The sequence below is a fragment of the Alexandromys fortis genome, unplaced genomic scaffold (assembly GCF_014885135.2).
Source record: "Alexandromys fortis isolate MF-2015 unplaced genomic scaffold, M_Fortis_MF-2015_v1.1 scaffold_337, whole genome shotgun sequence".
In the NCBI taxonomy this organism is placed as follows: domain Eukaryota; kingdom Metazoa; phylum Chordata; class Mammalia; order Rodentia; family Cricetidae; genus Alexandromys; species Alexandromys fortis.
Window position 1 is genome coordinate 475,055 of NW_026068253.1, and position 13,422 is coordinate 488,476.

Here is a 13,422-nt window from a genome sequence, read left to right on the forward strand (position 1 = left end):
GGTGGGACAACCAGGAAGTATAGGTGGGACAACCAGACAGGAAGTAGAGGTAGGGCAATAAGAACCTAGAATTCTAGGAAGGAGGAAGCCTGTTCCTCCCAGTCCTGACCAGACCACTGAAGAAGCAAGATGTTACCTGCCTCACCAAAAAATGTACCGAGCCATATGGCTAACATAGACAATAATAATGGGCTGATATATGTTATAAGAGCTAACAAAAATCCTGAGCCAATCAATTGATAATCTTTTCTTTGGGAGTTGGCAGTTGTGGGAACTGGGCAGGACAGAAAACCGAATGACCAGGCCGTTATGTTACAGAACGGCACTCACATGGATAACTGCATCCACAGAAAGCATGAGAAAGCTTGTAAATGAATACAGTAAAGCATGGCTTCTTGGTAGCATCAATTTCTCAGGTCTGCTCTGCTTGCCAGAGGCAAGCACTTTCTCACTCAGCTTTAGCTCCATATTCTTGCAGCTATTTTAAGAGGTCCTGTCACAAAACACTTAAATGGTGTTGATGAAAAGCTAAATGCATGCTTTTTTTTTGTTTTTGTTTGTTTATTTTTTTTTTATTTTTTTTATTTTTTTTTTTTTTCAGCTGTAGCAGGAAAAAACCTACACCATTTAAAATGCTGGCTTTCTAGAACATCTTGCCAGGTCAAACTCTGACTCTTTAAGGCAGAAGGTCCAACTTCAGAGACAACATTTGTGTGTTATTTTTGGACACACTGTTGCAGCTTGCTTGCTGGAAATGACCTTAGAGTTGTGGCAATAAACTTGGCTCTGACTGGAACCTCAACCATGACCTGGAAAGCTAAGGAATGGGCTGGATCCAGTTGTCAAAGCCACGGCTTTAGTCTTACCCACATTTCTTGGTAAATTAAAGACTAATGTGGTCAGAAAAAGAGATATACAGTAAATAGAGATTCAAAGACAAAATAAAAACCTATAAATGGTTTACTGTGTGTTAAAATATATACAGGCTAAAGATTAAAATTCTTAAAATAAAAAAGAAAGAAAGAGAGTAGTTGGGTATGGTGGTACAAATCTTTAATCACAACACTTGGGAGACGGAGGTAGACTAACCACTGTGACTTCAAGGTGTGGTAGCACACATCTTTAATCCCAATGCCTGGGAAGCAGACACAGACAGATCTCTGTGAGTTCAAGGAGTAGTAGCACACACCTTTAATCCAAGCACTGGGAAGGCAGAGACAGGTGGATTTCTCTGAGATCAAGGATACCCTGGTCTACAGAGGGAGTTTCACGACAAAGATACACAGAGAACCTATCTCAAAAAGCCAAAAGTTAAAAATAAAAATAAAAGAAATAGAGATTAAAATAAAGCCATGTAAAGATTAAAAATACACAGAGAATCTTGATACCATATGTTATTGTGCTTTCTTTGAATTGGTTGAATGCTGAGAAAGGATCAACAGCTGCTAAAAATATTTGCTTATAAATTCTACTAAATTAATCAAAAATATGAATTTTGAAAATACCTTGACTTCAAAATTGAAGTCAAAAGGTATGTTACTTTGGAGAAAAGATTTTGCTTTTGTTTTCACAGGAAATGAGAGGCTGTAGATTCATTCTAAGTTAAAAAAAAATCAGGTTTGATTAAGGAAGACCACTTGAGAAATCTCCGGTAGGAAGAGATGGCCCAGATATCTGAGTTCTACATCCAGAACAGATTCAAGACTGCTGCCTGAGATGATCAAGACTCACAGGATACTCCATTAGGACTTGGTCATAATTCTAAATTTTCCTTAGGTCACGTAAGATTATCAGCACCCCCAACCAGCTATAGGCTGGAATACTATGCCCACATTCCCCCAAAAAATGGACTATGGATATTTTCCTTTGTTCAAAAAAAAAAAAAAAAAAGAGGAAGCGGTGCAGGATAATTGTCTGTATTCTGTCAATTCTGTTTTAAATAAATGCTGATTGGCCAGGCAGGAAGTATAGTCAGGACAACCAGACAGGTAGTTGAAGTGGGGCAATGAGAACAGGCGTATTCTATGAAGGAGGAAGCATATTCCTCCCAGTCCTGCCCAGACCACGGAAGAAGCAAGATGTGACCTACCCTGCCATAAAAGGTATCGAGCCATATGGCTAACATAGATAAGAATAATGGTCTGATATACTTTATAAGAGCTAATAAGAATCTTGAGCTAATGGGCCCATCAGTTTATAATCTCATGGAGACCTCTGTATAATTTTCTTTGCGACTTGCCAGCTGTGGGAACTGGGCAGAACAGAAACCCCAACAAGAAGACCCTAATGTTACAAAAAAAAATTCAAAATCTAAATATTTCCAAAGAAAGTTAGCAATTTTACATTTTATGGATACATGATTTTTTATAATGGAAGCAAAGTGAAATTCAGAATAATTTAGGTAAACAGGATTTAGATACCCAAATAGAAGTCTTTCCTACACCTAATATCAGGTATTGTTGAGCAATCAGGAGAAATGGTAGCCTATGTTTTAATATTCAATGCAATCTGAAAATGAGAATAGAAACATACAAGGAATATAGTTTTTGTTTTTGTTCCTTTGCAGTAGAGTGCCTGATCGATCTTTTTTGGAATATATTATGCATGAATAATAGAGGCTTTACGCAACCCTCTACAAGCCTCAGAAATGAGAAATAGATATTCAGATATATTGATAGGTGAATATCTCTAAAAGGACAAGGCAGATTAGTTATCACTGCTAATATTACACATATGTCATCCCTAAAACCAGTCTTCCAACATACCCACTGGAAACAGAGTAACCAGGCCTTTTAGTAACATGTGAGTGATTTCTGAAACCAACCACTCTAGCATATACTGATGGAAGCCTATTATTCAAGCTGCTATTTAGGGGAAGATAGAACAGTCATTTTTTTGCCCTCATACTAGCAGCATCAAAAATTGCACTGAAAGTTTGCACCTGACCAATAAAATGACTCTCCTCTTACTTTCCATTATTTTTTTAAGATTACCAAGCAGTGTGGAGATACTAAGGTTGATTCTATTTTTTGCTATGATAGACCATTTGACAAAATCATTTTTGGAAAGGAATGGGTTTATTTGAATTATAGGTTTAAATCCAACTTTGAGGAAAGCCGGAACTGGAATTCAAGGTGAGAACACATAGACAAAACTAAAGCAGACAAAGGACACCACTTATTTCCTATAGTGATTCTTCTTTATTGCTAAGCTATTTTTTATACAGCACAGGACCACACATAACCAGCTTAGGGATGACACCTCCTGTGGCAGGCCCTTATGTTACAATTAATAAAATGCTCCACAGTCATGTCCAAAGTCTGGTCTGTTGGAGACAGTTCCACCATTGACATTTCCAATTCATAGATGACTCTAGTTCGTGTCAAGTTGATAACAGTTAATCACACAGTTGCAAGCACAAGTTCCCTCTAAGCTTTTCTGAGACTCCTGCTTTTCTTTTTGTTCAGTCTCCTTTTCTATATTCTAGGGTGGATAAAGATAACACTTCTCATTCTAAACAAGAAAAAGAAAAAAAAACTAATTTTCTTTGATTATTTTACATTAAGGGTTATATTTTAACTTTTTTTTACAAATTAATTGGTTTAAGTTTTATTTATACTTCACCTTCAATTTGTTGACATGCTCATAACAACTTCTATCTAATGATAAGATAATGGGTAATACTTAATGTTCTAATATTTGGTTGCACCAAGCCTGTCAGTAAGAAACATAATAAGAACAAACCTCACGGACAATATATCTGTCTACCAATGTGCATTTCCAGTCTTTCAACTCTTCTTGAAATAATACATATTTCTTTCTTTGTAGCTTAACATTCTCTGTTTAATACCAATTCAACTTGTTATATTTCTGCCTTTATAATTTGTGCTATTACTTTGTTATGTGTGGTTTTAGGAAAAGGAATGTCAGTTCAATGCAATTAAATAATTAGTGCATGAATGAACAACAGAAAAAAAAATAAGGTTATAAACACTTATACACATTATCTAAAAACTTGTACACAAATATCAATAGTACAGATCAATGGAAAGATTACAGCTGTTCAGATACACATTAATTTAAATCAGTAAAGTTTATAATTGAAGAATAATTACATTTTGAATGATTACAAGTTTGGTTTCCTGTTAACTTATGGAATATTTCAAGATCTTCAATTGTTTTTCAGTTCTTGAGATGAGTACTGACAAAAGCACCACGATAAATGAACCATGTACATATAGAACCTTTAATCCAATTCTGGAATAATTGAGTAATTAAGTATACAGGCAAATATTTAGTCATTAACCTTAACCCAATAAGTAATTAAATGAATATTTATGTGAACTCTGTATTTATCTCTGCCCTTATTAATTTAGAAGCTAAAATTCATGATATATTCGAATGAAAATGTCTTTATAAAATCCATCATTCTGTTTAATGTAATTTTTCAAAATATTGTGTAAATCTATTTTATCAAAAGGATCTTGATAAGGCTGGAGAAATATCTCAGTGAATAAAGTGCTTGCAATGAAAGCTGGAAGACTTCACCTCAGATTTAAGGAATCCACACAAAAACAGAAAAAAGTTGAGTGGTCATAAATGTTCACCTTTAATCCTAGCACTTGCAAAAAGAAACTATGGATCCCTGAACAACTGTTTAGCTAGATGAGAGGAACTTATGAGTCCCATGTTAAGCTAGAGGTCTGACTCAAAAAATAAAGTGAAAAGTGATTGAATAAGACACTCTATGTCAATTTCTAACACCCATATATTTATACACATGCACAATCAAACACATCACAGACTCATAAGGAAGTAAAATTTTAAAAATATGCTGACATTATCTTTTGATTACACTTTAGGGATAAGAAAATGAATAAGCAAACTTTTGTTGTTGTTGTTGTTGTTGTTTTGGGGGGTTTCGAGGCAGGGTTTCTCTGTAGCTTTGGTGTCTGTCCCGCTGTCACGGAACTAGCTCTTGTAGACCAGGCTGGCCTCGAACTCCCAGAGATCTGCCTCCCTCTGCCTCCCAAGTGCTGGGATTAAAGGCTGCGCCACCACCGCCCGGTATAAACAAAGTTTTTAATTTTGGCTTTACTAGATTGCATAGGTTTTGATATAATCATCTTAATATAATTGATATCTATTTTCCTGTTGATGGTGGATAAGCTATTCATAAATGTGTATATTATTTGTAATATATACATGCTTATTATTTCAATATGTCTATATGTTTATGCATGAAGAATAAAATACATATACACACATTATCCTATTCTGAAAAATACAGCAAAACTTATCACATAGAATGAAGCTGTAAATTTTAGGTGAAACAAACATGGAAGTTTCTAGAAAGCAAATAAAGACCATTATCTGTAGTATCTTCCAAATTTTGGTAGTTTAACACTGTTTTCCCTGTACATTAACATGGTGTGCATTAAATATTTGAAAAAACACTTTTTAAAGTCAGGAGTCAGGGAATTGGTATTCCAATTTCTTTCCCATTTTAGTCTGAATAAAACCTACAGTACTGTGCTATCCACATTCAAGGTAAATATTCTCTCTTCCAAATATACGTCTCCTGAAAAACTCAGGAACATCAACACCAATTCCAACATGTTCCATATCTTGTATCTGGGACTGATGACATAAATGGAGTTATAATAGTTTTAAGATCTAACTTGTAGATTCACCCCCTGTGATACAAGTACCTTGTAATTCCAATACCCTCTGTTTCCACAGCTGAGGACTCTGGTTGTTCCAGTGTCATTTATTTTCTAGAGTCTTCCATTTCAGACTTCACAGCTGAATGTGATTGAAAACACTACCATTGTACTTGATTTGAACCCTTCTATCAACTCTGCCTTTTAATAACAATATACAACTGGAGTCTTCTTATTAACAATTATTAACAATTACAGCTGCCAGGACTTACTTAAACTAGCACCGGAAGCAGGCCCCTCCTCCCAAGAGAACACCAATGATGAGAAATCATGTAAAGTACCAATATGTTAGCTATGCCACTCATACACTATTAAGCCATGGGAAAAAAGATACTTTTGAAATAGATCTCAAAACATTTCAGATCAAGTAATTCTACCTCCAGCTGATTTTGTTCTGCAGTCCAATCAGAGCTTAGGAGGTGAAAAACCACCATAAATGTCCTCCCAAATTCCTAATTCAGAAATATAAGATATAATAGAATAACAATTCTTGAAATACACTGACAGCATTAAAATAATGAGTTCAAGATGAATGGAAATTACAGGGTTAGAAGATAGAGGACAGAAGAACATGATTAAACAGAGTTTTCACTAGTGCTAAATATGAGGACTGAAGAGATAATGAATGTTTATAAGAATTGATTAAAAAGTTGAAACAGACCAACAGTTTATATGAGTCAAGTTGGCAAAGAAAATTAGAAGCCAATATGTTTGAAGGTTTGTCATGTATGTAGTTGAGTCAATCATCACTGGTCATTCCTGAAGTGATGCACTTATTAAGATTTTATTTGTTGTTTGCTTTGTGTGTATGTGTGTTTGTACTGAATTACTTATTTTAAAGTAATAAACACTGTCAATCTCAATTACAGGGGAATTTAAAAATGGTAATTTATTTTGGGATGGTGATTTATTTATGTAATATTAATATAGCATTGGAATATAAACATGGCATGATTTTTCAACAATGATTGTATTTTAGATATTGCTAAAATGTATAATATTTACCTTATACAGTTCTTTAAATTCTGAGGTTGTAGTTTTACAGCTTAAAATAACATTCAATTTTAGGTGTTCAACTTTGTCTTATATCTTTGGAAAGCCAACTAAGGCTTCTGAGTGATGATCCCAGTTTTAAAAAATGTTAATATTGATACTATCAAAACAAAAGGCTATAGGTCCATAATACCAAAAAGATATTGCAGTGACCTATATATAGGCTTGGTTTTAGTATAAATTGTAAACTATAGTAGCAAAGTGTGGGAGATGCAATGGAATGTTCAAGCCACGCTGAAGCAATGCATTCTATGGTGCTCACTTCAAAACATTTCACATAAGGAAATACACTACAACACAAGCTCTGGGACTACAGCTACACAGTAGGAGTTTTTAGAATAACATATATTATTGGTATTAGCTAGCAGGATTTATTTATCACCTAAGAAATCAATGAAAAATAAGAACCAAACATAAATTTTCTTTAAATTTTCAACTAGATATTCAATTGACAGAAACACAGATTTGGAGAGATTTTTCAATATTGATGCCAACAGTGGAGTTATCACTACTGCAAAATTATTGGATCGAGAGACAAATGCTGTTCATAACATTACAGTCCTTGCAATGGAGAACCGTAAGTTGAAAGGTTTAAAATGACATCAAGAGGGAGGGGATAGGCAGGTAGTGGAGCAGAGAAAAATGTAAAGCTTAAAAAAAAATCAATAAAATGACCTTAGGAAGAATCAAGATGAAAGCAGAGAATGGGTTCTGAGGAGATGAGGTGAGTTTAAGCTGTTGCTTGTTTAAGTTAAACAAACTCAAGAAATTCCAAAATCAGTAAGCTGCAAAATACATATAGATTTACTGATTTCTTGTGATTATTTTTACATAGCTAATTCAAAACATAGAAATGTAAAAGCTCATGGGTGTGAATTGCTCTCTGAAGCTTTTTTATGTTTGCATCCTTAATATTACTGCCTTTATCATGCTGTGAAGTTAGTTAATCTCTACCCAATACACATTGATAGGAATGTTCTAATAACTAATTTTAGTATAAGAATGAAGTAATTTAGAAGAAAATAAATCTATATTACTAAAATGTATAATCAAAGAAAATATATGTGTATGTAATTTGCTAATACTAACATAAATATGAACTATGACATCATTGAGTTAAATTTCATGATTCACTATTCCTCATTCAGCAATTTTCTTATCAGGAACTTGACAGACACACAAATAGATGCATACAAATATATGTGTATATTAAAACATATAGTTTATCTGTTTTTATATAAACATAATTATGTATATATCCACATATTTATATAGAAAACATAAATATAGACACCTCACAATTATGCATTATATAAAACCATATAAGATGTGTTTAGATGTATAAATATATAAGTTAATGAGTCTATAAGGTTCAGATTATATGTGGTATTACAAATAGAATTATTACTTGAGATTATACTTTTGAAAAAGAAAATTTTCATTTTTTGCTTATTTTTCATGTTTCTTGAATAAAATATCAAGAGTATGATGAGTATTCTATCAGAATTAATTAGAATTTTTTTATTGACCAGAGAATCCATCTCAGGTTGGCAGAGGATATGTGGCCATCACTATACTGGACATTAATGACAATGCCCCTGAGTTTGCCATGGACTATGAAACCACTGTCTGTGAAAATGCTCAGCCTGGGCAGGTAAGAAGTTCGAATCAACTTCCTTTTTGTTTGGAGTTTCTTTAAAAGCATTTCCTAGTTGTATCTTTGAAGTACCCCAGAACTTTGATGTGTACCATGAACTAATATTAAAAGAACTTTCAAATTCTGTTTTAATATGGTTTTGAAAATTCCTCAGTTATCCTGAGGAAAGAAAATATTGTAAAAATTAACCCAGTTTTGTGTTTAAAAGCTTGGATTCCTTTAAGAAGAAATAAAACTTATTAAGTTTGATTGAGCTATGAAAGAACCTTGACTAAGAATGACATGCAGTTCAAAGTGGCTTTGGTTTGTCTACCATATTGCGCAGTCTTGTGATATTTACTTGGATGTATAAACAGTTGTAGCAGCTTGTTTGTGAGGTTCACAAAAGTAAGCTAGAATATGCACTATGAAAAGGATATGATTTGTTTTCCAGAGCCTATTTTAAATTGAGTGTAATTTTGTACACCTGGTCTACTGCCTAACCTCACTGAATGGATTCACATTACAACGAGGTGTAAAAATTCTTATGCCCTGCTGTAGAACTTTCATTAGAGTGCAGCAGTACATCTTTTTCTATTACATTCTCTCTACCTAGGTTATCCAGAAAATCAGTGCTGTAGACAAAGATGAGCCATCTGATGGTCATCACTTTTACTTCAGCTTAACAACAGATACAACAAATAACCAAAACTTTTCTTTGAAAGATAACAAAGGTAAGGCAAGATGTGTCATTGCAAGCATTTGCATCTAAACAAGTCTTATTTCCTCCTTAAAGATGCTTATAATGGAAAAAAATCAACAAAGATATGGATTAAAAGGCAATGAGTTCCTTGAAAAATTTCTATCCAGGTGTTTGCTGTTATGGAGGAGAAGCTTCTATTTAAATCAATATAGACATGAAGCCAAATGCAAAAAGTTAGGTATATTTCTCTTGTCTGTCTCCTGTATAATTCCCTCCCATTTATATACCAAGCTCTTTATTTACATGATGTCATACACTGAAGGCCTGCTAAGATTCTTAGTAAGGACTGAACTATGTTGACACAACACAACTTGAGGGAATATTAATAATTTTTTTCTAATAATTATTATCATTATTATTTTATCATTCTCATAATATTCTCAATAACACCATCAATTATTATATTTTAACTTGAAAATAAACATGATACATGAAAAATCTAATAATAAAAACTATTCAACAAAGATTAAACAGTGAATAATAATAGAATAATACTCCCTCTTATGTAAAATTGAATTTCCTTTAATTTGCTTTAAAGATAGTTCCTCCCATGAAGTCATAAGTGTTATTGAAGGGACACTTTACAAGTACCAGTAAGCAGATTCCAGTTTTGCGTAAAATATATTAATAAGACCTTTTTAATAAAACATGAGAATTTACTCTTACAGATTATACTGGTTTTCATATGAATCAGGTCTTAGTTTTAAAATAGAGTCAATATGACTTATCAGAATAGACAAGCTTTCCGTTGAAATTTAGGAAGTCTTTTGCTTGAGGCTCCAACTTTAATGCAAAAACTGTGATCTTGGCCAGGAAAATTCAATCTGAAGGTAACATTTTTTTCCTGATCCCATTCTCAACCTAATAAGAACACTATGCTGTCCCTTTAGTAATATAAAAGAAGAGCATTTTCTGGGTGGGTAATCCCAAACTCTCTGATTAATCATTCTTGGAAATGTTCACTCTCGGTTTTTGGAATCATCTTGTACAGATGCAGAATAGGGAATATATGAGCTTCACAAGAAGATGGTAAATATATCCCTCATGAGCCACAGTCCAATAGCATCAATATTTCTATACAGAGTGCACAAGAAAAAAAAACTGGATTAATGGGGCAGCCATACTGTCACACAGATGGAAATATCCCCATGGCACAAGTATAAATCTCCCCAGGCTGTACCTTGAAGGACAAGGAAAAGAATAGGTATAAATCATTCATGTTATCTTCCACATTCGGAGAGCAAATATAGAGTATCATAAATTCTGCAATACTTTCTTGATCATGGCATTATTTTTTCACATGCTCAGTATTAGGCTTGTGATCTAAATTCAGTGTCTGTGTGTGTCTCCATGTGTGTGTTATTGTTTCTGTGTATATGCTTCTGTTTCTGTGTTTCAATGATTTTTATATCTGTCATGCTAGACTACTTGTAAACAACTGTATGACTCTTTTCTCTAACTTTATAATGATGTTTAATATCAACATTGGCGTGAATGAATTAATCAATATGTAGATATTTTAAATTTTCTTGCTTTGTAAATAATGCCATTCAAAATTTTCACTTCCTCCCTCTTCCCTTTTCCCTCCGGCTGCTTTCTCACTCACCCTCCTCCCTCCTCCTCCTCCTAAGAAAGGGTAGGGTACCTTGTCCTTTGGGAAATCCAAGGCCCTCCCCGTTCAATCCAGGCCTAGGAAGGTGTGCATCCAAACAGACTAGGATCCCAAAAAGCCAGTACACGCAGTAGAAACAAATCCCAGTGGCTTCTCAGTCAGTCCCCATTGTCAGCTACAGAGAGTCCAGTTTGATAACATGCTCATTCAACCCCAGTCCAGCTGGCTTTGGTGAGCTCCCAATAATTCAGGAACACTGTCTCAATGAATGGACCAACCCCTCACGGTCCTGACTTCGTTGATCATCTTCTCCCTCCTTCTACTCTTCAACTGGACCTTGGGAGTTCAGTCCAGTGCTCCTATGTGGGTCTCTCACTCTATCTCACATCCATCGCCAAAGGTTCTATAGTGATATTTGAGATATTTGACAGTGTGACTATGGGGCAAGGCCAGTTCAGGCCCCTTTTCCTCTACTGCCCAAGGACCTAGCTGGCGACATCCCTGTGGGCACCTGGGATCCCCTCTACAGCCAAGGCTCTTGCCAACCATAAAATGGCTCCCTTAATTAAAATATCTTCTTCCCTACTCCCATATCCGCCCTTCCTCCATCTCAACCATCCAACTCCCCCAAGCTCTCTCCTACACTTCCCTTCTCCCTTTTGTCTCCCCCACTCCTCTTTTCCCCACCACACCCCCACCTCCAACCCAATGCTTCCAACTTTTGCTCAGTAATCTTGTATGGTTCCAATTTCCGGGAGGATCTCTATATGATTTTCTTTGGGTTCACCTTATTATTTAGTTTCTCTATGATAGCAAACTATAGGCTCAATGTTCTTTGCTTATAGCTAGAGTCCACTAATGAGTGAGTACAAACCATATTCATCTTTTTGGGTCTGAGTTATGTCACTGAGAATAGTGTTTTCTCTTTCCATCCATTTGCATGCAAAATTCAAGATGTCATTGTTTTTTACTGCTGAGTAGTACACTAATGTGTATATGTTCCACACTTTCTTTATCCATTTTTTCCATTGAGGGGCATCTAGGTTATTTCCAGGCTCTGTATATTACAAATATTGCTGCTATAAACATAGTTGAACAATTGCTTTTGTAGTATGATTGGGCATCTTTTGGGTATAATCTCAAGAGTGGTATTTGGGCATCTTTTGGGTATAATCTCAAGAGTGGTATTGCTGGATCTTGAGGTAGGTTGACTCCCAATTTCCTGAGAAAACAACACAATGATTTCCAAAGTGGTTACATAAGTTTGCATTCCACCACAAAAGGATGAGAGTTCCCCGTAGTCCACGTCCTCTCCAGCATAGGTTATCATTGGTGTTTTTGATTTTAGCCATTCTGACAGGTGTAAGCTGGTATCTCAAAGTTGTTTGACTTGCATTTCCTTGATGGCTAAGGAGGTTGAGCATGACCTTAAGTATCTTTTGGCCATTTGAAACTTCTTCTGTTGAGAATTCTCTGTTCAGTTCAGTACCCCATTTTTTAATTGGGTTATTAAGAATTATAATGTCTAATTTCCTGAGATCTTTATATATTTTGGAGATCAGACCTTTGTCTGTTGCAGGGTTGATGAAGATTTTCTCCCATTTAGTAGGTTGCTGTTTATCTTAATGATGCTGTCCTTTGCTTTACAGAAACTTCTCAGTTTTAGGAGGTCCCATTTATTCATTGCTGCTCTTATTCTCTGTGCTATTGGGGTTATACATAGGAAGTGGTCTCCTGTGCACATGTGTTGCAGTCTATTTCCCACTTTTTCTTCTATCAGGTTCAGTGTGGTAGGATTTATATGGAGGTCTTTAATCTATTTGGACTTGAGCCTTTTGCATGGTGAAATATGGATCTATTTTCATTCTTCTACATGTGGGTATCCAGTCATTCCAGCACCATTTGTTAAAGATGCTTTCTTTCTTCCATTGTATAATTTTAGCTACTTTGTCAAAAGTCAGCTGTTCATAGGATTGTGGATTAATATCCAGGTCTTCAGTTAGATTCCATTGGTCAAAGTCTCTGTTTTTATGCTAATACCAAGCTGTTTTCAGTACTGTAGCTCTGTAATAGATTTTGAAGTCAGGGATGATAATGCATCCAGAAGTACCTTTATTGTATATAATTGTTTTGGCTATCCTGGGTTTTTTGTTTGTTTGTTTGTTTTTTTCATATACACTTGTTATTGTTCTCTCAAGGTCTGTGAAGAATTTTGATGGGATTTTGATGGGGATTGCATTGAATCTATTGATTGTCTTTGGTAGAATTGCCATTTTTACCATGTTGATCCTACCAATTCAAGAGCATAGGAGATCGTTCCATTTTCTTGCATCCTCTTCAATTTCTTTCTTCAAAATCTTAAAGTTCTTGTCCAATAGATCTTTCACTTCCTTTGTTAGTATTAGCCCAAGATACTTTATACTTTTTGTGGCTATCATGAAAGGTGATGCTTCTCTGATTTCCCTATCTGCTTTTTTATCCTTTGTATATTAGGAGGGCTACTGATTTTTTGGGGTTGATCTTGTATCCTGCCACATGACTGATGTGGAGTTCTTTGGAAGAGTTTTAGGGTCACTTCTGTACACTATCATATTATCTGCAAATAACGAAAGTTTAACTTCTTCCTTTCCAATTC

The 13,422-nt window shown here is 34.8% G+C and overlaps 1 protein-coding gene across 4 annotated transcripts in view; it reads left to right on the plus strand.

Moving 5' to 3' along the window:
* Cdh7 (cadherin 7) overlaps positions 1-13,422 on the plus strand; it is a 151,123-nt gene that overhangs the window by 109,795 nt on the left and 27,906 nt on the right. For all 4 annotated transcript variants that reach the window (XM_050131463.1, XM_050131467.1, XM_050131465.1 and 1 more), the window contains 3 exons: positions 7,217-7,353; positions 8,309-8,430; positions 9,029-9,146. In XM_050131463.1, coding sequence (XP_049987420.1) covers positions 7,217-7,353; positions 8,309-8,430; positions 9,029-9,146 — 377 coding nt within the window. The remainder of the gene's footprint in view (positions 1-7,216; positions 7,354-8,308; positions 8,431-9,028; positions 9,147-13,422) is intronic.